Consider the following 23,669-nt stretch of genomic DNA (forward strand, 5'->3'; position numbering starts at 1 on the left):
GCTATCTGCAACGGTTTTCGAAATACTGACGTTTGAAAAATGACATTTTTAGTTTTTGGAGTGTCATACCTCCTAATCTGAATAAGATAGAGCAAAACAGCTTGCATGTTATCTTAACTTTTTGGGATTTATTGAGTAGTCATATTAGACAATTTAACAAGTGTCAATTTTTTACTGATCGTCATCATCTGTCATAATTAAAAATATTACCAAATGATAGACCTCAAAAACCTAAGATAAGAACATGCAAGGTCTTGCTCTATCTCATTCTGGTTAGGAGTTATGACACTTGAAGATGATTGTAGATAGATATAGGTTATGATACATCAAGAATATTTGAAATCGATAGGACTATTCAAAAATACAATAATATTCAGGGTGTTCCCATTAAAATCAACTTTCGGTTAAATCGGAAGGGACAGAAAGATAAAAATATTTTTAAAACATAGCACTCATCAAATTTGTTTTTATCTTGCTTCCAAAACTTTTTTTTTATATTGGATCCTAATAAACTTTTAATGAACGTTTTGGGCGGCTAACCCTGTATAAGCGTTTTAACTTTTACAATTTAAATTAAAACACAATATTTCCAATTAGTGATACAATCTATATGAACCATCGTTGCAGTGTGCTCGGATAAATAAATATGTGTATAATATATCATTTTTTTCATGGGTAGTAAGTAGTAGATTAAAGCCGGAGGCCAAACTAAATGGGAAAAATATCTATAGATGCAAACGAAAAACTACTTTTTGTGTAGATGTGAAATTTATATATTTAAACGTGACATACATTAGCCAACTGGGAAATCCAATTTAAACCAAAAAAACTCAGATTTCTCTACCTTGTGAAAACTTGACTGATGTTTTATGTTGGTATAATAATTTATGTTAATCCCTGACAATATTTTCTTTCTCGCATAGTGGAAAATTACTAAATAGGTTTAGCAACTAAGAGTTTGATTCGTTGCATACAACTTTGACATGGCTGAAAGAACACACTCGTTATTAAAACCAATAAACTTGGACGATTATTTGCTTAAAATCAATTTAACATACGTACACACGTCTATTAAACTTCTGAATGTTGATAGTTCGCACTTAAAGCGGTTTATTTATTGTCTTTCATTAACGGCGATAACTCAGTTTCAACACATACGAACTTGTCCTATCAAAGAACACGTTTTAATATTAGAATTGATAAGATTAAAAAAAAGACAAATTTGCACGCTGCAACCATTAAGTTAGATTGGATTACCATCCGCGATACCATTACGCATACTTTATAAAAGCAAAACCCACCCAGGTAATGTTTAATATTCAGGTTGTTACCTCATAAACAATAAACTCTGATTGCTTACATCTGTGGCTTGCTGATCAGAAGATAAATCTAAATTTTATTTCCCACTTAACAAGTAGAATTATATAGTTTTATTTGCGCAACAAGTTGCTGGCAACTGACCAGAACAAAGCAAAAACTTCAGTCCATCGAATTTTTATTGTTGCTTACCAGACAACATATCAATCATGTGTGAGCCGAAAAACGAAACATTTGTTTGCTGACATGGTAGCGTCATGAACCTTTTTCGATTACACGATTCGTTTCATAAAAAGCCGTCGAAATCATTCTTATGAATTCAACGCCGTTGAAATTCCTTACACATTTATTCCTTAAATGCATCATTTATCGTTGTGGACAGATTCTGCATGTTAACTTTACAAAAAAGTGTTCTGCTTCCTGTGCAGCTACTGAGTATAAAGTGCCGCAAAAGTTTGGGACAAATCCGTGTGAAAATTTCTAATGGTATTTATTTAGCATATAGTGTGGCTTAATTATTACTACTGGAACTGTAATTTAAGTAGATACTAAGTAGAACAATAAGTTTATTTCAAAATAAAATACGAATTCAAAAGAGATCCATCTGTTGTGAGCTAATAAAGCCCAAAAAAATTCAGTTTAGATCAGTAAAAAGTGCAATAGTAAGTACTACATGGTTTTCAACACTCTTAATCAATCAATGATTAATAAATCAATAATGATTTAAATCCAATCATTATACATACATATAGACATAAATCAATAATGATTGCATCGAGGTGCTTAGGAACACTGGCATTGACGAAAAGGAAATCTTTAGAAAAGCCCTGACGGAATTATCAGATCAATGGACAAGCAATCAGCAACATTAGATATGCCGACGACGCAGAAATTATAGCAAATAACAATTTCTATGGTGTAGAGGCTTGGACCACAACTGAGGCCCCTTTAAAAATACTGGAATCCTTCGAAATGTGGACATATCGACGTATTTTGAAAATATCCTGCACGGAACACATCACCAACATGGAAGTCATGCATAGACTAGGGAAAGAGAAGGAAGTCGTCTTTACAGTTAAAAAACGGAAGATGGAGTATTTTGGCCACGTACTAAAACATGAAAAATACCGCCTTCTACAGTTGGTTGTCCAGGACAAGGTGGATAGCAGGAGAGGACCAGGGAGGGGACGACTCCTTGGTTACACAACCTACGCCAGTGGTTTGGATTGTCATCTGTTGACCTGTTTAGAAGCGCAGTAAACAAGATAAGAATAGCCATGTTAATAGCCAACGTCCGCAACGGATAAGGCAATGAGAGAGAGAGATCTTCTGGCAAGTCCAATTTGAAGCTGGACGAATGATAAATGCTTCAGCAAATAAGAAAATGATATTCTACTGAATCTCAAAGCGTTACTTGTCTAGTCAAATAACATCTGCGTGATTCAAAGGTATTTGTTCACACATTGTACATTATTCGACACATTATACTCGTTCAGTGTCTCTCACGACGAAAGACATTTGACACAAGTTTGAAATGGTGTTTCTGTGAATAAAACGGTACAATATTTGTGTGATTTTAAGGCATTAGACTTCGACTATTGGAGATTTTTACTAAGATACCTTTTAATAATGTTTACTGGCATTGCTCATATTGAAAAAAGTTAAAACCGTACAACATATTTGACATAATGATATCGTTATTTAGTATGTAATATCACCCTAAAATCATATTTCGTTGATTGACATTTATTTTCAGACTGAACTAGATTTATGGACGGTCATCCAGTTAGTAGGAGCAGTTCGTCGAGCAAGTCCTATGGTTTACTGGTGATTGCACACAAACCTAGATAGTGAAGAGAAGACAAGTGGAGTGTGGTACATCCTTTTGAAGCATCTTCCATATTTCAGTTATTTTCCAAATAATGATCTAAACAGTTAAAAAAACTTTCATTTCATATTTATTAAACATGAATTTTAGAGGAATTTGTTTTAAACTTTTACCGCGTACTGTATACGAAACGCAACCATGATCAACCACTGCCAACCCACTAAAAGAAAATCGTTGCCAGGTGGTAGTGCTGCGATTGGTTTGCAACGACCTTGTCAAGGTTACAGAATTGGTTTGCATTTTTATGCACTTATTATTATATTAATCTAGTTTGGTGACGTAATCTGACTAGTTTATATTATGTTCTTTGGTATCTACAGGATGTATAATACGGTAATAAATTGGTAACACGTTTTGTATGCGATTTAAATAGTGTTATTTAAGCTGCTTAAGACAATGGACGTTGAATTTTGTAATTAATTCAATAGAAATAAATAACGTCTTTCGAAATGTTTATAGGTTTTTGTGTTGATACAATAATTAGTGCAGACTTCCATTCTCTCTTTTTTTACACTTATTATTATTTTATCAATTATTTATTAGCATTGAACTACTTTGTGTGTTAAACCACCATAAAACTTGCACTAAAGCAAGTTTGGTTGAGTTTGCCTTTATTTGTGTTGTGTTGTCCTGGTTTTTCTCCGGATTCCACAAACTGTACAAAACTCTCCGTTGGAGTAATCTGTTTTCTTAGTTAAGCTCATGAAATCACAATTATACCCTAGATAGATAATTATGTCTCAAATTATTCTCGGTGTAGTGCGCAATTTATTAAAAAATTAAAATTGATTAACTGACGTGAAAATGAAAATTTGCGTGGTTTGCAGATTTATGTTAATGTTGCAGTAAATTTACTAGCGGTTGTTATTTGCAAATTATTATTCTTCAAGATAGGACACAAAAGATCAAATAAAGTTAATTCCACCAAAACTTACGTACATCATCTTCTTTGTTTTGTATGTTATGTATTCTTTGTATGTACCTTACATATTACATAACTTTCCAATATAATTTTTTGGTGCGGCATTTAGTGGCAATCCCACCGTGCTTGATAATTATTTCTTATTGATTTTTTATACAAAGGATTGACATTACCAATCGTATTATTATTAAATAATTTCAATAGCACTACCAATGCACCATGCACCACAGTTTGGAAATACCCGGTATATATCACAATAAGCAATGAATATTAAACACTATTATTCATATTGCATAAACCTTACAGACAACAATCAATATTATTTATAAGTCTATCTCCTGGAGGGTTGTTTGTTATACTATATCATAACTGGTGAGAATTTAGACGATAAAAATTCCCTCGTACCTTTCAAGGTTACATTTACCACCGCAAATGAATGGATAATAAATATTATTAATTTTGAACTTTAGGTGACAGAGTTTATAAAGCAAATTATAGTTTTCAGACAGTGAATTACTTAAGTTATCTCTCCTACCAAAGCAATAGTAAAATTTATATTTGTCTCTATAGTAAACTCAGACCGAAAACCCCTCCGAACCTCCGAGTCCAACGCGACATACCTCCGCAAGACACTACCATGGAAGTGTCAAGTCGAAAAAGCCCGGACGAAAGCAAAGCTTGCCAGGACTCTGCTCTGTCTGCTCTGTCTCACGCCCCGTGGTATGTCAGAAACGACACCATCACTAGAGATCTTCAATACAAGACAGCGACAGAGAAGATCAAAGAACACGCATGCAAGTTCTTTGACAGGATGACGGAACACCAGAATCCACTTATTAGGAACGCCATCGGCTATAACCCAGAAATGGAAGCCTTCACAAACGGTCAAGACATCAGCTGCTGGACGATAGATGACAGCGCTGAACCCCCGAACATGACAACCACCCGGATTTGACAAACTCCCGATCTTGATAATTAATAATGTGTTTCTGTTTTTTAGGTTCAAATGACAGCCAGGACCAACAAACCAAGAAGAAGAAGACCCCCCTCACTGACTTTCCCCCCGGGTGGCGAGAATTTATTCTCAAAACTTGGGTAGAACCTATCCGTAGCTAAATCGGTGCTAACCGGGCTCTGGCTACAGCTCCCAGATTTTCCCCCGCCTGCCCAAAAGGTTACAGGGTAAGAAAATCAACCTCCTCACCTCCGATCCAACTCCTCACAAATATTCTTGGATGCAAGAATGGTTAGCCAACTAACCATCTGAACATCCAAGAATATGACAAGACCTCCACCAGGATGACCAGCTGACGAAGAAAGAGGATTTGAAGACAAGAAAAGCGCAGTTGTCAGCCGGGGCATCTCCTTACCCAGGACCGAAAGGGAAATATCAGTTTGGTTAACGGAGTCTTCTGTCCGGACTTTTCCTACCTGTGGAATTTTCCCTGAAGATACCAAAACTATTCCTAATCCTCCTTAACTCAGCACCGTAAGTTTGCTGGACTGATCTTGCTTCCAATATCCAGCATGTGCATGAAGATTATATTGATTGACTGTTTTCGGTCACCTTGTACGCAGTTTTTCAGATAGAATTTCGTACTCTACACCAATGGAAAGAGGAGCTCAAGACAGTTAATTTGGATGGTTTAACTTCCCTGAACTCCCAAAAATAGCCGAGTTACAGGGTGCTCAAATTTGAAAATCACAACTTCAACTGATTTGAAAATTTGTTGCACCAAATCAGTTTTTCCTAAATAACTCGAAAACGGTGAAAGAAGAAAAACGGGTTATTTTAAATGTGTGGTAAAATACATAGAGACTACAGACTAGAACTAAAAACTTTGTGGTTTCCAAAAACGTTTCGTAAATATTTTCATAAAATTTAATAGGTTAAGGCTGTAGAAAAAAGCATATTTTGCAGTAAGTTTTAAATCGTTTGATGAGCAGAAATAAATATCATGGGTAATAATGATGCACAAATTGATGTTCACATGCTTAGATTTAGGTTAGCTTGAACTATTAATTAGTAGGATAAAAATTGATAAACTTCTGTACGTTATTTTCTTGAAAGGTCAACCATATGGTGAATATAATAAAACGTTTTAAGACATCAGATAAGATCACAGAAAGAAGAAAAATTGGCAGTTTAGCTTGAATATCGATCTATTCACAAAGATATAGTAAATTATGGCATAATAAACCTTGTTATACAGCTATGGCGAAGTAAACACCATAATATATCCAATTACCTTAGCACAGTGTGATTATAGGGACTTTATTTCCTTTAAAGATATATGAAAAAAATTGAATAGATATTTGTTAACCTACTATACGCAGTTTAGAACATCGATGAAGAAGAATATACTGATGATTTCCTAGCATGGGTAAAGTAAATCCAATACCTAGTTTAACCTCATAAAAGTCAAAGGCTTGCGTCACCTATTAACGGCATTCAATATTTATAATTATACGCTTTGAAAATGTTGATTAGACCGCTTGGTGTCAGTCGGTTCCACATTTTCAACAAAATATATGTCTTTGCAGAATATACACATTAATTATCCATTAATACATTAATAAATTTTCCTGAAAGCAACCCGCTCGATAGCCAGATTTAATTCCGCGTGACTGCTTTATGATGCTTCGCACACCGCCATTTCTCTAAAACGATTTTTTAATTTTTTAATAAATGTATAAAACGTAATTGTTATAATTGAGGATGATTAAGCAAACTTAAAGATATGTGTGTTTAAATAATAATCAAATCCTCAGCGGGCGTGACTAATCGTTCTGGTTTTCTTTGTCTGCGACGTAATTACCATTTTTCTATGGTTGGAAAAAATCGTTCCAGTACGAAATGGTCGACTGGCTATTTTACCTCGCCTTATCATGGCGGTAATTGGGTGGCTGCTTAATTTTGTGCAATTAGTTACTGGGTGCTGTAGGCTGACATTAGTCTGCTAATAACTGCGGTTTTCGCGGTCTAAAGCCTTAATTCCTATAATTTTGATATCACCTTTTATTTTCGTAATATCAAGTCTTTGCTTTTAATAAGAATAGTATTGAACAACGGACATTGGGAAATTTTAACTATAATTATTATTAAATGGGTGTTTTTGGCTTATTGTCTATGTAAGAAAATAAGAAAATGTTGGTCATATACTTATTATACTTTCAATACCAGTAATAGATTGTGACCTGTGCCACATTGATATCATGAAATTGTATTCTGAATGATTTACGATATAAATGATGTTAAGATAAATTATTTTAGTACAAAAAACATAATCAACTATAGTCTATTTAAAAAGTAGGAGGAGCGAATGGAGAAGCCTGACATACACAAGCACAAGTTACCAAAAAAAGTTTAACTAACATAAACATAAAAATTGAATGCTAACCTTGAATTTTTTGATACAGTATACCAGGTGTCCAAGAGCACCCTGGACATAGGAGATTAACATGGGAAAACGGTTTTGATTTTTTTGCGTCTGTACTGTAAAACTTTTAAATAAATCAAAAATATCCACATTTTAAGTTTAAAAAGATCCTGTTATTTGAAATATATGATTTACAAACTGATGTTCACTTAATTATTTGGCTTCTACTAAACTTATCATTTTTTTAATCTGCCATCAAATATGTCGGTACGTATAATTCATAAATTTAAAGTGTCAGCATGACACTTTTAAATCTTGCCTAATTATTATTGTAAGAAACCGTTTCGCCTACTTAAATATATTAACAAAAAACTACAATTTATTTGCATATGATAATTTAGGTTTTGATTTAATTAGTAGGTGATAATAAAGATCTTATCGCTGTTGTGCTTCTGAAGAAACCTCTTTTCGATTCGGAGCAAAATGGTAGCTGTCATAATATCAATTAAGATCTAATTGATAACGTTTGGATTAGTCATTAGTGGCAAAAATAGTAATTATGTTTAATAACATTGTAGTAAATGTAGTAGGTATATTCGATCAAGGCTAATCAAAAAGATATCTCACTAATATATCAATATAGACAATTAACTAGGTACAGGTTCTCAAACAACTTTATGGGACATATTTTTAAAACTGATTATCACACACGTTTAACGTTTAACCACTTACTACTAACTCCAGTACCATAAAAGGGAATTTACAACCAGAGAAAATTAGTTTTATCAGTATTGCTTTGTTTTGCCTTTACAGAGCTCAAAGCTCAAACAGTTCTTAAAGTATTGGATTTCAACAAATTTGAAACCTAAATTTCCATATAAACCAGCATGTTTTTAACGTAAATGCAGGATAGAGAGTTCTTGGAAAGGTGGACTCATCCTAAAGCAATTTTTCCAGTGTGGACCCTTTTTTTCAAATAAAATATTCTCTTTAACAAGGTTGAAATAAGATGATGCAACTCTAAATAAAATAAATCAATAAAAAATTGTTACACATTAAATGTTAATTATTTAAACTAAAATTGTATAAGACAACGTAAAAACCATACACATTGATGGATTATTTTTTATTAATCACCACAGCGTGTAACATTCCGATAAAGGTTAACTTACCTGACCTCCTTAGAGCTTAAACTTATCCACTTATCCCACCATCAAAAATTTTCTTAATCGCCTACTCTAATACGAAGTATACATTTCTGACCCGATCATACTCCTCAATCTCCTCTTTTCTATCCCTTCTTCCCCACAACCTGGTCTTTCCCCAATCGTTCACTCTTCTTGTCCTTTTACTCTAAACAAATCATCCAACAATGCGTCTCACTTTTTTTTTATAAGTCGATTAATATTTGGGCGCCGAAGCAGGTCAACTGTCTGTTGAATTTCAGTAAGCGGCACATATTATAGACCCAGTTTCTTCTTTCCCCGTCTAATTCTTTCCAAAATAGCGAAAATCTAGGCATCACCACTGTTCCCTTTAATATCATCATACACGCCTCATTCCTCTCCATGCTCCATTATTACCACTTCCACACCTTTTTTTCAAATTATCTTCACTCGCGCATCCACCCACAGTTTTCTTCATTCATACCTTTTCTCTACAGCATCATCGTAAACTTCCATCAAGAGAAAAAAGTCCGTAAAGTCCCGTCATCTTCCTGACTAATTCAGTCATCTTAACCTCATTATCTTGTTCTATATTACAATCTCTTTCTATTTATTCTTACTCCTAACACATCTATATCTCTATTATAATATAACTCTATCATCAATCTATCCATTATCATTTAACCCTATTTTTACTTAATCGTTGTACAGATGAATTCTTCTTGAGAAACTGTCCACAAACATGGCGCGTGTCGTGCTCTCGGTGATTCTCTGTATTGGAATGGAAATTTCAAAATTATACATAAGAATCCCATGATAACAAGGCAGAACTAGTACAAATCAATGTCCTAGACAAAGATGAAGTAAAATATGGCAAAACGGATGTGACGACAGTCAACAATTGGCCATGTGACCACTTTATCAGGATGTATTATTAAAATCTTGTGGTCAACTGACAAATGACGTCACATCCGTTTGTGCTCACAAACACATGTTACTTATAAATCTTTGTCTACCTGTAGCATTGATTTGCTATAGTTCTCTTTTGATATCATCATGACAAGATATTCAAATTGAGATACAATCCCATGGGAATCTTATAATATAAATTTGAAATTTCTATACCTGTATAAACAGTTCTTGATGGTCTTTCACACATAAATAAACGTTTGTTTAATTTATTTATTTATGATGCTACTATTTTTTATAGGTGCACCCAAAGATCCTTTAATAGTGAAAGCATTCAAAATATCACTAAAATTCCTTAAATTCTCCCCGAACTAAAAGAGGTATGCGCTCGACAACCGGGTCAAGCAAAGAACTAACACTTGTTTTCGCTGTACAAATATGGCAAACCAACGGCAATTACGGCCGTTTTATGTAGCAGTTTAAATGAGCCTTTTTGTTTCTTGATACCCGATATGCATAATCTAATATAACCATGGTACAATTTTGCAAATCGTTTCTGGAATTACGAACTTTCTCATCAATTTACAACCATATTTATGTCTTTTCTAAACTTTCCATTTACATACAGATTTTAAAATTTAATTAAACATTTTCCAAGTCACTTAAATCCCATTTTGCTTACGGCCTTCTTAATTGATTTCTTCGCTTTAGACAGGTTAATGGATGCAATGTTAAACACTAACTTTCTGCGTTTCATATGGAAATTCCTCAAGTCTTCCTCAATATTCTGCATCTCTACAAACTCAAGTTTACTTAACTCTTCCATTGTCGAACCAAACTTGGTGAAATCAGGCGACCTTACTACCGCAGCAGTTAAAGTTCTGTCTCCGGCACCAGGAGTCAAAGTTCTATCTCCGCGACATGGAGATAGTGATTTTGAATAAGATCTTTGGAGACCTGGAACAGTTCGCGGCGCCATTCTAGGTAGACCTAGAGGTCGGGGTGGTGGTGGGGGGCTTGGGGGAAGTCTTCGCTCCATTTTCATAGGGGGACGTCCTGCCAAACTGCTAGTTCCCATGCGAGGTACTGCTCGAGACCTTGATGGGGTTCTAAAAGAGCCGGGGTCTCCGCAGTGGCAACCGTCAGCCATTTTCTATTTTATATTAAAATTACCACAGAAAATTTGAATGTAAAAGTATGAAAATTAATTATGACATTATCAAATATGAGTGACAGTTTAAATTAGTAATTTGTGTTTGGTGTACATTGATTACCTTAAAGGTATTAGGGTATTTAAGCTATACAGGGCAAATTTTTACAGGTTCCATTTCGGGTTTCTAGGAAATGCCGAAACACATTTCTGCGTTCTGAGAGTGGCCTACACTGAGAAGTTGACCACTTTGGAAGTAAAGGAGGTTCGCTCCTAGAAAAACATATGTTTCCAATTCTGACATTTGGCTCGAGAAGACTAGCAAGGGGTCATTTTCACAGCAGCAGTTGACGCAAATCCCTTTTTTGGCTAGATTTCACCCGTATATTTTTTATCACGTCAGTAGGTATTTGAAGCTCCTTTCTAGCAGATGAAGTTACATACATGATGAAGCCAATAAGCAGAAATACGTGTTGACGGTATATATTTTTTCTTCCTTTTTCCTGCACATTTTTGCGAAAAGATCTCATAAACCACATTCCTCGTTAATCATCATCCGCGTTAAACTTTATTCGTGGCCCACACGATGGTTTTCCTCGTAAACTTGACCCAAATCATGATATCCGCATGTATTGTTTTATAATTAATAAGTTGCTTCTATGTGCCCCGTGTTAAGTTTAGTCAGTGGAACACTGTGCGACACAATAAGTTATTCTGTAGTGTTAAAGATTCAATTGGGGCAACATTGCACCAAATTTAGACTAGTTAAGGTTTAGCGGAATCTATCTCTTTAAAATCGTGTAAATAATTACTTAAAGTTTAAACGGTAATACATCACGGGACTGCCAAAAGTCCTGCAGTGAGAAAACGCTATATTTTTAATTTGGTATGGTCAGAGAAAAAGATAAATGGATTGTTGCATCATTCGATCTTGCTTCTTCTGGGAAAGATCGAATAAAATTAAAATTCATGATTTAGGTACTAAACGGATGGAATAAGCAAAAGGGCTTTATGAAGAAAAAACAATCAGGAACCTAATAACTCTATATACTTATGAAATACAATTTGAACAAGTTATACACAAAAAAATAACATTGTAATAACCGTTTGAACTGTGAAATTATTAAGATAAGGAGCACTCAATAAATAATGAATGTCTTAAAGCAATTTTTTATCGAACAAAAACTCTCCCAGAGCCCCGTGTTTATCCATCATTTTATCCAAACTGGACAGTTTACCGGCCAGGTCGCGTTGACCCTCATATTGCTCAGTGAGGAAGTCGCCAGTCAAATAATCAACCAACTATAACAATTTATCAATTTTAAGTAAACTGTATTACAAAATACAGAAGAAAGATTGAAAGGTCGCATAGAGTGTTCATCAATCGAAACCAATACAATTTAATTAAAAGAATATTAATAAGGGTTTAACTTACGTGATAATCGTTAAAGGTGACATCATCTTCGCAAACTTTGATCAGATCCCTAATTCTCTTGGTCACCGAAGCTTCCAAGTTAAGAGCGTCTTTAAGAGCATCAACACCGTTGTTCCAAAATGTTTTTGCTGGAATTAAATCCTGAAACAAAACATAATAGATAGGTGCCTTACGGAAGCAAACTGTCTAATTAAGTAATGAAACATTACTTATGGAAATTGCAGTGAATTATTAAGCAAGTAGTGATTTTCTTATTGGACCTAATAAATATCCAGTCAAAATTCTGGTTTTATAGTAGAATTGTACTGTTTGTATGTTAATACGAATATCTAAAACTCTGAATAATAATTTACTGGACCGGGTCAACACAAAAAATATGAAGTCACTGACCGAAACGTTTGAGAATAGCTTGCATGAAACCATCATTCATAATTTGAATAGCAATAGCGGTTCGATAAATGAGACTGGAGACTGGTCATTTAACTAGTAAAAAACCACCTCCTATGATCATGTAACCTTAAAACGGTACAATAAATCTTTTATTTTAAAACTTTTGTTGTGATTTTGTTCCATTAAAAATTTGACTAAGTAAAAATCTGACACGTATTAAGTCATCAGTTAGTTAAGTTAACACAGTAAACGGTATTTTCAACAAGGTTAGTTAGGTTAGGTTAGGTTAGGTTAGGTTAGGTTATGCGGTTGACGAATATAAAAACAGCATCCCCCAGGGGCCGACTTGGTGAAAAGTTAGCATGTCTAAATGCTGGTCTGTTCCTGAAAAGGGCTAACTGTTGTTATATTATGGTGCTTTTGGTTATATTTGAAAGCGGTTTTGCCGGTTATTTCATCACACGGTTTTAACAAATGTGTGGATTCACACTAACTTTATTTTAAACGCTATATTTGGACTTAGCGACAATTCTGTTCTGAATCAATAACTTATCATGATTTGTATGAGGCTACAAACAAATGGGGATAATAAATGCTATACAATAAAAGTCAGTTTCGGGAATCCCGCAGGGAATCGTTGGGTACTAAGAAACACAATAATAAATTATTATTAATTGGTATTTCTTAAATTTTCCGTAGCGTATTAAGGAAGGGATTTCTATAATAGTTTAAATACGTCAGTAATTAATCTAATTTTTTATAGAGGCACACGGAAATTGTTGATGTGTTATGCGTAAAATTGTTTAGATATTATTGTAATCGTTTCTTTACTTTCAATTGTTAAATTAAAGCAATTAACATGTCTGACTACAAAAACAAGAATATGTAACGGGTTGAAGGCTTGTCAGGAAGCTGTTATTTCAATATATACCGGGTGTCGCGTTGGCAGAACACTCCGGCTATATCTTAGTGAAATTGTCTCGTAAACGTGATCAAGAAAAAACGATGAAAGCAGTTTTGATATTCCTAACTCTGTCACTAGGTGAAAAACTGTAAAATAAAAAGACATAACAATGAAAAAGGTTTGGAATATGACTTTTTTTATTTATCACTTATTAGTCATTGTTACGTAGGTACCTATCCCAATTTACTCTTATTTTGTCAAACTTAAATTCTTTAGCAAATTCTGATAATTCTCTATTTTTACAATTATCGCTATAAGGTGTTTCTGATGTTGCCAGATGTCGTTAAAAAATAATCAGAGGATTTAATCGACCTTTTTATAACAATTTATCAAAAAAAAAAAAGAAGCATTTTACTTACATTTGTGGGGATCATTCCAGTAACTCCAGTGGTAAGTTCTCCTCTCATCAGCAAGTAATGAATAAGCTTGATGGCGTGCTCACGTTCTTCACTTGCAGCTTCAAAGAAGAGTTTGGCAAAACCAGGTCTGTTAACTTGATCTTTAGAGAAATGAGCGCCCATTGCCAAGTATTGGAAAGCGGCTCTGAGCTCTTCCTTCACATGGGCTCTGACAACTTGAGTGCATCTGCTACTCATATCCAACCAATCAGTTGGAACGTTGGGCACTTTGTGTTCACCTGGGATAATATTTAAATAGTCAGATATTTGGATAGAAAATACCTAAAGTTTTAATAAATTATATAGCTTTGTTTCAGTTTGTGACTCTACATTGCTTTAGATGGAAAAGCAAACAGGAAAGACAAAAGACAAGAAAACTATGATTCACTCTATATTTCAGACATTTATGGTTTTGGAGAAAAATTCTTAAATTGCTAAAAGTTGTACATGAGTCTGGACAGTCACATGACCACTTTGATGAATATGACATTTTTTTGAGTTATGGATCAAAACATCGCTCATGCAGGACTGTTATACAGTTCTGGCAGCAAAGATAAAATAAAACTTTTTTCGCCTATGACGTTGGTTTGATTTTCCATACAAAATCGCATTTTCCAAGGTATTTTCTCCTCGATTTTCTCATTTACCCTGATAATTACTTCCTGATCATCGTCAGTGATTTTTTATTTGGACGACGTTTTTAGTTCGTTTGTTTTACGTTTTCTATTTAGTAAACTTTCCTTGGACTTTGAAACGATTAAAATAGAACAAAGCGCATTCTAACTATGTTTTTCAAATACACAACGTGTGACACCCCCGGAATTTAAGACGTAAATTACGACCATTGCCAAGATGCTTTTGATCCAAGTACCTCATATCAACGTTTGTGATCTTTACCAGTATTGAAACATTGAACTTTTTACTACGATCCCACTTTGACTTTTATTAGCACGGTAACGATTGTTTCAAAGGACATGCATTTTTCATTTTAGGATCATCACAAATATTTAATTTTTAAAATATTATCACAATCACGTAAATTTGATAAAGGTTTTGTTTTAATATTACAATGTTACTATGCTGAAGTGGAAAATTTTGTTAAAATAAATGATATTATACTTTTGAAACCTTTATCGCTTGATAAGTACGTGAGCCAATCGAAAATACCAAGGTCCTTGCCCTGGAAGCATATTCTTACATGTTTCTAGGTCAAATAAAATAGGAAATAACTTTTGAAAAAAAAAATGTAAATAGGTACATGTTGTTAAAAGAAATATCTGAAATAGGTACAAAAAGTCTGGAAAAGAAACACTTAATTAGGTTAAAGCATGTTTACAAAATGTTTGAAAACAAGGAAATAATAATCGGTGCCTGGTCTGACAATGTTCATGATTTGGTATTGCTAGATTTGTTTGTATTCAAATTCATACAAGATGCAGAGATAAAGAAGGCATATTAAAATTTAATTTGTTACAACTGACCTAACAAAAGTGATATTTGATTTGAAGGATGTAATTTGTTAATTTGGCATTTTGCCAAAAACTGGTGAAGGCTTTTGTTTTCCTCAAGTTGACCGAAAAATATTTCCCCTTCCTGAGAAAAATATTTGTTACAGTTATTATATCCAGAATCCAACAGAGGTAACCATTCATACAGGGTGTCCTAAATTATTTTTTTTAAACTCTGACACTCGCAGTAAGAGCATTAATTATATACCCTATACAGGGTGTTACAAATTTGATGCATTAACATTGCTATCTCGGAAACTATAGTTGATAGATCTTTAGTAATTGGAGGCAAATTTGCGCATTTTATTGCTAAAGAATTTGGTAAAAAAAAATCAAATTTGAGAGATATCCGACAAAATCAAATTTCTATTTTATTTTTTCACCAGAAAATAGAGCATAAAAAAGTGCCTCCAAAAGGTGCCATTGATTTTCCAAAATAATCAATAATAAAGTGGTAAAAATACTTTTTGGTTTTTATCAGATATCTCTAGCAATAAAATGCGCAACTTTGCCTCCATTTAACTAAAGCTCTATCAACTAGGTATAGTTTCTGAGAAAGCAATGCTGATGCATTGAATTTGTAACACCCTGTATAATAGGGGATTGCCCCGACTAGGCTAAATTGTGATTTGACTGTGCCAGATCATGTGAAAATGCGAGGGGTAAACCGCTGGGACATTATGGCAAGCATTATGGTGTACAAACAGGAATTAATGGGCATTATTGGAGGTACATTGGTATTTTGAAAACTATTAATAGAATTGGGAACGTCTAAGTTATATTATAAAAAAATCTACCATTCAAATTTAAACATAAATAAAGTTAGGTAATTTCAATGAATTCCGTTGGAATACAATGAAAAATTATGTATTTTGCAATTTTTTTTTTTAAATGTTCGACCAAATTGTCTGACCTACTCATGCAAGTTGGGAGACTGTTAGAAAGCTCATTTCATTGGCTATTCATTGACGTATAAAACACTACTAAAAATGGTGCAAATAAACGAGTTATTGAAGATTGAACAAAAGGATGCACGAAAAATGTCATACAAAAAAATAGTCAACTTTGACGTTTTATAGCGGCCAAACCGTCTAACCTATCAAACTATCAACCCAAGTTGGGAACTTTTTAGAAAGGTCATTCTATTGGCTATCCATTGACATATAAAACTTTAGCAAAAATAGTGTAATTAAGCGGGTTTTTGAATATTAAACAAAAGGATACACCAAAAAAATTGGTCAAAGTGGACGCCCTCTAGTGGCTAAACGGTACCACTAACCAACCGACTTTTCTACGTTAATGGAAAGCTCATTTCATTGGCTGTCCATCGACACATAAAAGTATATACAAAGTGTTGCAAACAGGCGTGTTATTTACGGTTTACAGACAGGGTGCCCCAGAAACACTTTTTTTACTGGTTAGGGCTAATTTGACCCTGGAAAATTAGGAAAACACGGTTACGTGAGCTACTAGTCTAGTCTACTACGATGTAATGCATAGAAATTTTTTGAAAAACCGATTTTGCAAAATGACAATTTTCGTAAGGGTCAAATTTGCATGAAAAGCCACCACTATTCCAATGGGTTTTGCGTTATGTTGGCCACTTAGGGCAAGCGAAAATCGACTTTAATGATTTTATTTCTACAGTTTTGCTACGGCTCTAAATTTGACACTCACTGTGCTAGGTTTGTGCCAAAGATAAGGGCCGACCTAAAAAAAAAATCCAAGTCAAGAAAGACGTTTAGTTAGCTTTGGAGTCCTCTGGCGGCCAAACGAAGCACCCTATCAACACAAACGGCCATATTTTTTCTATCCATTGACATGGTCAGAGAATCAGACAAAGGGAGTGTTTAATTTGAAAAACGTCCTTTTTTAGAACTGACATCTTGAGCTCTTTTTTTGACCATCCTGTATGATATATTTTATTGTTTTTCTTCACCCACTTTTGGAACAAACCTTGCATAACACGACAAAAGACAAAAAAAGAAAATAAAATAAAACGTTTCCTGATGCATAAATTAAAATTATTGTTTTGGAGACTGAAAATATTAAATTTCACATAGAACGAACATTAATACACGAAATATGTCTAGAATATGATGTAGATCCAAAAATGCAATAATATACAAGGTGTCCGATTTAAACTAAGCAGTAGTTGATATCTACTTCCGGCGAGACTTCCGGTTAAATCGTTGCACGCATATTTTCTTATTAAAGAAGGATTTTTTTGGACTCCAGTCGTAGTAATTCAGAACATTAATGGGTATTGTTGGGTTATGTTTGTTATTGGGAATTATTAGGAATTACTGGGCATTACAAAAACAAAGAGTTAGTGGACATTATTGGCATATTAGGAATTAGTGTACAAAATTGTACTCAGCGGTTTACCCCTCAGCAAAATGTCATACATAGTCTAGGGTGCTGTTAAACTTTGAGAAAAAAGAACAAGTATCAGGAGGCAACATATAGGGGGTTTGTGCATTAAGCGACCAAGCCGGAAGTCGCCATCTTTGTCCCCCACATTCGCCTACTGCGCAATTGAATGAAACTTCCGAAGTTAGTCGTAAAACAGTTTTGTTTATATTTGGTGGTATGTGAAGTTAGCAAAAAACCCCAAAGATTTGTTGTTTTTGTTTGTTTTGCTTTTCGGTCACTTAAAGGTTAATTTTTGCAAATTTAAATTAGTTGAATTATTATTGACTAGTGGATTTGTGAATAGTGTGCAACAGCAGATTGATTCTTGTCTAACGCCCTTGGTACATAAATAGCTATTAGTGATAAGCCCCTATGGACAATTTTTTGTTGTGGTGTAACCAATGTAATCAGTCTATGATAACAAACTAGTCAAAATAGATAACTGCAGAATGACCTTTGATCTCAGTATGGCCAGGTTTGGATTTAAAGCAAATAAATACTTAATTACATTCAAAATTAATAACAAAAATAATAAACCAGGAGACCAAAACCAGCAAGGTCATTGTAAATGTCAAAGTACCCTGTGGCCTCAATTGTCAATTAAAAACAAAACACTGCGTCATCAAATCGTTAGGCGCATGCTCTTGGAAATCATTGAGGAATGTTTAGTTAAAATTTCGATAAATTTTTATAAAAAAACCAAAAATACTTACATTGCAACTCGGCCAATGAGGACCCAACCAGCAAAAGGGATGCAACAGCCAAAAAAGCCTTCATATTGGTAGATTATTCAATCTAGACAAAAAAAACAAAGAACGAATTGTAGATAGCGCCAAATTATCGTTTGAGCCTGCCTTTACACGCACTGGTGCAGAAGGTTGACTATACGAACTAATCGTTTAAGGATGGATTTTTAATGTATTGTTAAAAACTTTTCGATGCACACGACACGAAATTTGTTTCGATTAACCTCACTCGGCACCATAACAGAAAACAGAAAACAGCTGAACGGCGATAAAAATGGCGCGCGCAAAACCACGCCGGGCGAACTATTCCATGCTGGTATGCCAGATTGCTCCAATAGTCTCAGTCGAGAAGGTTAATTGTACGCGAGCATTAGTTGCTTTTATTTATTTAGTGTGCGTAGTATGTCTGCAAGTAAGTATACCAATAGAATAATAAAAAATTTCAAAATTTTGCCAAATTATAGAAAGTGAGTGTATGAACGTAAAAATGTGTGTTAGTAATAAATTACTAAAGTGAAAATTGAATTATGAATTGAGCCTTAAATACTCAAAAGTCTTCTTTTAAATAAAAATAAGTGAGTGTCAAAACAAATTTTTTTAGGAACAAACTAGGTTTTCTTTGAATTTACTTAAGGTGATACTAAAACCGGATAAATTTAAAAAAGACCTGAGCGCAAATTGAAATAATAATCAAATTTGATTTAGCTTCAATCTTTATCCTAAATTAACTTGTAAAAATAAAGTATAATAACAAAAAAATTAATATACGTACGAACTACGAACCTTATTCACTTCTAAAATAATCTGTTCACAAATTTTTGCGCACGTCGTTGAAACTGACACAAAAACCTTAAAACTCACGATCTGGCAACACCGAACAATGACAATGCTCGTCTGTTTGTGGTTCTAGAAATCGACTGACCAAATTCTGTTGCGTTGTTCACAAAAACAAAGAAGTGTTTCCCAAATGAATGTTCGTGTGCAAAAGTTCAAAAGCAACTAATAACATAAAACTCTAAAGGGACATTTTCATAGGATCATTCGTGATTACGCTGACGAGTTGCCAGGTACGGTTTTTTTTGTTATCAACTACTTATTCTTTATCTGTCCCAAACGTACAAATATACACACAATAGAAATAATTTAGGTTTTTCAAATATACTGCCTACTCCATTTTGTTTATTTCAGTTGTTAGAAGGCTATTGAAGCCAGTTTGTTTAAGTAGAAATACTCTGAATATTTGACCTTATCAATAGTGAGGTTAGGATTACTTTTGCCTTTATGCAATTTTGCCAATAATGCAATTCTTTTTTTTTTGTTTGAAACGTTTGGTTTTTTTTTGTAGGGATCATGAAGGTCTTGTTGCTGTTTTTCGCTGCTGCCCTAGCAGTAGCATATGCTGTTGAAGTCGATGAGTGTTATCAAAATGTTGTCCAGACCTGCAGTAATAGCTTGTCCAAACAATGTAAGTATGAGGGTTCTCAGAAGTTTCAGTTAAATTAGATTTAGGGGTTATTGCATCATAATTTAAGCCAAGCTTAAGGTAAGTGTACTTCAGACTATGGATTTTTCCATGCTGTGTCACATTCAATATCAAAATCAACTTAAGCTTGGTTTAAAATATGAGGGTGTAAATGGGGGTAAGTAGCCATAGTTTGTTGGCTACATTGTTGAGTTCATAAAAGTATATGTTAAACTTTTGATGTCAAGACATAGAGCAATCCATAAATGATTTCATTATTTAAAGCCTTGGCTCTAGCTTTATTTATTTACTACAAACTCTACAGATATAAATATCCAATTACAGAGTACATTTATTTTAACTACTGTCTATCTATACCTACAAGTAATTTAAACTAATTAAATTAAATTAATTCATTTGCTCTTCTTTTAAATGAATTCAGGCCTTCACTAAATATATCAATATTATCCTGAATTTGGTTATATAGACTACACAATACATTGATAGGAGAATTGCAATAGTACCTAATTAGTTCTAGTATTGTTGATTGTTAATATAAAATGTTGATGGTTTTCTAGTTCTGTAAGTTGAAACACAAAAACTCAATCTAGCCAATAGTTCAAAATCACTTATAAAATTGTGTGTACCAGTTTATACAGGAAGAGAATGGATCCAATTTTTCTATGATTTTCTAGAGGTTTAAGATTGTGTATTTTCATTACATCAAATTTGGGAATGTGGATTTCAAACCTGCCAGTTTTGTTATAATACCTATCTTATTTAGTTATTATTGAAGTAACAAAAATGTTTAAATTAGAAATGTTTTAAAGAATTATATGGCTAATTCAAATCTATTTTGAAAAATATTCTATTATGTTTTGTTTTCAAAATATTTCAAAAAAACTGTACAGTGATGATTTCTTACATGAGCATTGTTTTGCAAACTGTTTATTGGACAGCCGGTAAACTTCCACATTGTTGGACACTTTGTTCTGAAGAATAATTTGATTGTCCCAAAAATGCTCTATCTTTATTGATTTTTAAGGTTAGGACACTAACTTTTGTTACTTACTTATGGAAGCCATATCTAATAGGCAAAAAATTTCTTAAATCTTAATTTTTTATCAGCTATACGATGTCGATTTCGTATTTGACGCCCGACGTTTCGTCTGTCGGCAGTCATCATCAACTTTCTTTTTTCTTATGAGCGACATATTACATTTTTAAACGTCAAAATAGTACGTTTAATTCTGATTTCAGTAATGTATAACAACTTGTGATTTGCTTCATAAATAACGAAATAGGTAATTCAATTTGTGACTTTACTGAAACAGATCAGGTGAAACATTTTACTGTCAAATCAAAACTTATCCCAAGGTGTCTGTTCTATAGGTTTAGTTTAACTGGCTGGAATAATATTTACAATAGGTCTAGCAAGTTTAGTACTTGATGGTGGAAAATGCTTTCATTGTTTGACTGTGATACTCACTGTGGTACATGTTAAATATTACGTATTTATGCAGAAAATGCGTCTATTTAACAAGGCTTGAAATGAACCATTGAAGAACCAATTGTTATATCACAAGAGGCATTATTTGCTTAATTATGTTATTTCATTCTTTTAGTTGTGTGTGTATGGCTATCATGAACGATTTTTAATCATGTCTGCAGGTGGTACTTATAGCTGGTTTGTAAATTGATTTTTTTATTTATTGCTCTATTGTAATGATTATACCAGTAATAAGGGCTTTTATCAATTACTTATGTAAATCTGTATTGATAATACATAGAACCCTTTGCATTAAAACGAAAACCTTCGTTAAAAGTTAACAATAATTTGATAGACTTGTAATTAGGAAATCACCACAGCTTGAAATAAAACTTTCCGCTGGTGTTTTCTTGATATTGAAAGCAATATAACTTTTATCATGATAAACATTGAGTCAGCATTTCCATAATAGAACATCTTTGTTGTTCTCCAGTCCATATACCTAATTACATTTAATGATTTAATAAGTGATTTATAATTGCAGTTCTTTGCGTATTTAAAAGATAAGGGCATTGTATTTGTTTGAAATTTGAACCTTTTGTTCGTTAGTACATATTACATCGGATTTTCGCTAGACATTTGTTATTCATTCAAATAATTTGAGTAGCAGAAACTTCCTGAAATCCCTTACTTTTAAATTGTTTCATTCTCAATGTCGATTTTCACATTTAATTTAATATTATAACAATACTTGAATTATCTATTACCACACTCCAATTGATATATTAAAAATTGTGTTTTTGCAGCTGGAATTTTGTCCAGATGTGACGCTCGATACGGCGCCATAGGTTCCTTGGAGTCTGGTCTACAAAAATTCAGCAATAACCTTATCCACAAATCTTTTGACTATCTCTTGATGGCCACCCATTACGGTAACTACATCAAAAACAGACCAGGTTTTGAGAAGCTTTTCCGCGATCTTTCCGATGAACTTTGGCAAGATGGTATTAACACCATCAAGTACATCAGCTCTCGTGGTGGTTCTATGAATTTCGCCAACGTTGACATTGATCCTACCAACAAGCCCTCATTGGAACAATTCGAATTGCATTCCATTGGAAGGGCTTTGGATATTGAAAAGACCATTGCTGAACAAGCCTTTGAGCTACACAAAGATGCTTCTGGACACAAGTCTGAGCACCACGATCCCGAAATTGCGCATCATTTGGAAGAGAAGTTTATGGAAAAACATCGCGATACTGTCAGGTCTCTGGCTGGTCATGCCAAGGATCTGAGCCGGATTATGGATGGGCCAGATTCTTCTTTGGGTCTTTACTTGTTCGATGAGTATTTGCAAAAATAAAAATTTTGTTTAATACATGATTTATGTATATTTAGAATTAAGTAGAATAGAAATATATGTACTGTGTTCTTTGGAGTTTGATGAGTTCTTTGTTACAATGTTTTTCCAAATAATACATATTTAATAAAACTAAAAAGTAAGTTAATTTGGTTTTTTTCTAATAAAATAATTATAGAAAAGAGTAGTCAGGTGAGTCCAGCTAGCTGCTTCTAAATAAAATATAATAATCTTTGAATGTTTTAGAAAGCTAATAATGGTGATTAGGTTAATTTCAATCTGAGGAGTTGTAAAAAACGTTATAACTATATAATATGAGTAGTTATTTACTTAGCAAGTGCGGAAGGTAATAACGCTTTGCGTTGATTCGGCAAATTGCAGGCGCAAGGAAAAAACACTTTCCCACACAACTGTTTAGGTACTGTATTATTTGTTTTATACGTGTAGATAACCGTTAGTTTTAAACTGATTGCATTCGACCTGCATTAGTTTGACAACAGCGTTTATTTCGATATTGATTTGTTGATCAGAGTCATTCTACTCTAAAATACGGACGAAAAACAAAAACTTTTCAGCGCCCAAATGAAAGAAAAAAATTCTTTTACAAACATAACACTTTTGATAAGAATATCTCGCCTATTTATTAAAAGACGATTGAAGTGATGAATCTAAAAGAATCCCGTTTGCGAAACGAGACCTTGGACTACAGTCGCGACGTCACAAATTCTACTTTACTGCTTTATCTTACCAAGGTGAGAGAGAGACAATGG

At 33.6% G+C, this 23,669-nt stretch overlaps 3 protein-coding genes across 6 annotated transcripts; 1 reads left to right on the plus strand and 2 right to left on the minus strand.

Moving 5' to 3' along the window:
* The first annotated feature begins 2,613 nt into the window (after positions 1 to 2,613).
* Fer2LCH (ferritin 2 light chain) lies at positions 2,614 to 23,047 on the plus strand. Of its 4 annotated transcripts, none has more exons than XM_081979242.1 (3): positions 2,614 to 2,617; positions 19,934 to 20,053; positions 22,346 to 23,047. In XM_081979242.1, the coding sequence occupies exons 2-3, from the start codon at positions 19,939 to 19,941 to the stop codon at positions 22,900 to 22,902; spliced, it is 672 nt and encodes a 223-aa protein (XP_081835368.1). In that variant the 5' UTR covers positions 2,614 to 2,617; positions 19,934 to 19,938; the 3' UTR covers positions 22,903 to 23,047. The 4 variants fall into 4 exon arrangements, with proteins under 4 accessions (XP_081835368.1, XP_081835365.1, XP_081835366.1 ...); XM_081979239.1 differs by lacking the exon at positions 2,614 to 2,617 and adding an exon at positions 18,837 to 19,000; XM_081979240.1 differs by lacking the exon at positions 2,614 to 2,617 and adding an exon at positions 19,390 to 19,655.
* On the minus strand, positions 10,160 to 10,828 carry LOC145728764 (uncharacterized). The gene has a single exon (XM_081979244.1). The coding sequence runs from the start codon at positions 10,730 to 10,732 to the stop codon at positions 10,241 to 10,243; it is 492 nt and encodes a 163-aa protein (XP_081835370.1). The 5' UTR covers positions 10,733 to 10,828; the 3' UTR covers positions 10,160 to 10,240.
* Fer1HCH (ferritin 1 heavy chain) lies at positions 11,764 to 18,799 on the minus strand. Its single transcript, XM_081979243.1, has 4 exons — positions 18,556 to 18,799; positions 13,881 to 14,158; positions 12,168 to 12,308; positions 11,764 to 12,034 (listed from the first exon to the last, which is right to left on the minus strand). Exons 1-4 carry the CDS (start codon positions 18,617 to 18,619, stop codon positions 11,891 to 11,893), a joined length of 627 nt encoding a protein of 208 aa, XP_081835369.1. The 5' UTR covers positions 18,620 to 18,799; the 3' UTR covers positions 11,764 to 11,890.
* Positions 23,048 to 23,669: the final 622 nt, after the last annotated feature.

Source organism: Ips typographus, linkage group LG4 (genome assembly GCF_016097725.1).
Source record: "Ips typographus isolate SLU linkage group LG4, UJ_Ityp_2.0, whole genome shotgun sequence".
NCBI classification, from domain to species: Eukaryota; Metazoa; Arthropoda; class Insecta; order Coleoptera; family Curculionidae; genus Ips; species Ips typographus.

Excerpts from the sequence above, each read along its gene's own strand:
- LOC145728764 (XM_081979244.1), bottom strand. The coding sequence starts at position 10,732 with ATGGCTGACGGTTGCCACTGCGGAGACCCCGGCTCTTTTAGAACCCCA.
- Fer1HCH (XM_081979243.1), bottom strand. The coding sequence starts at position 18,619 with ATGAAGGCTTTTTTGGCTGTTGCATCCCTTTTGCTGGTTGGGTCCTCA. Across the intron at positions 12,309-13,880 it reads CTGGAATGATCCCCACAAAT|GATTTAATTCCAGCAAAAAC; the intron begins GTAAGTAAAATG and ends GTTTTGTTTCAG. Across the intron at positions 12,035-12,167 it reads TCACCTTTAACGATTATCAC|TTGGTTGATTATTTGACTGG; the intron begins GTAAGTTAAACC and ends AAATTGTTATAG.
- Fer2LCH (XM_081979239.1), top strand. Across the intron at positions 20,054-22,345 it reads TAATAGCTTGTCCAAACAAT|CTGGAATTTTGTCCAGATGT; the intron begins GTAAGTATGAGG and ends GTGTTTTTGCAG.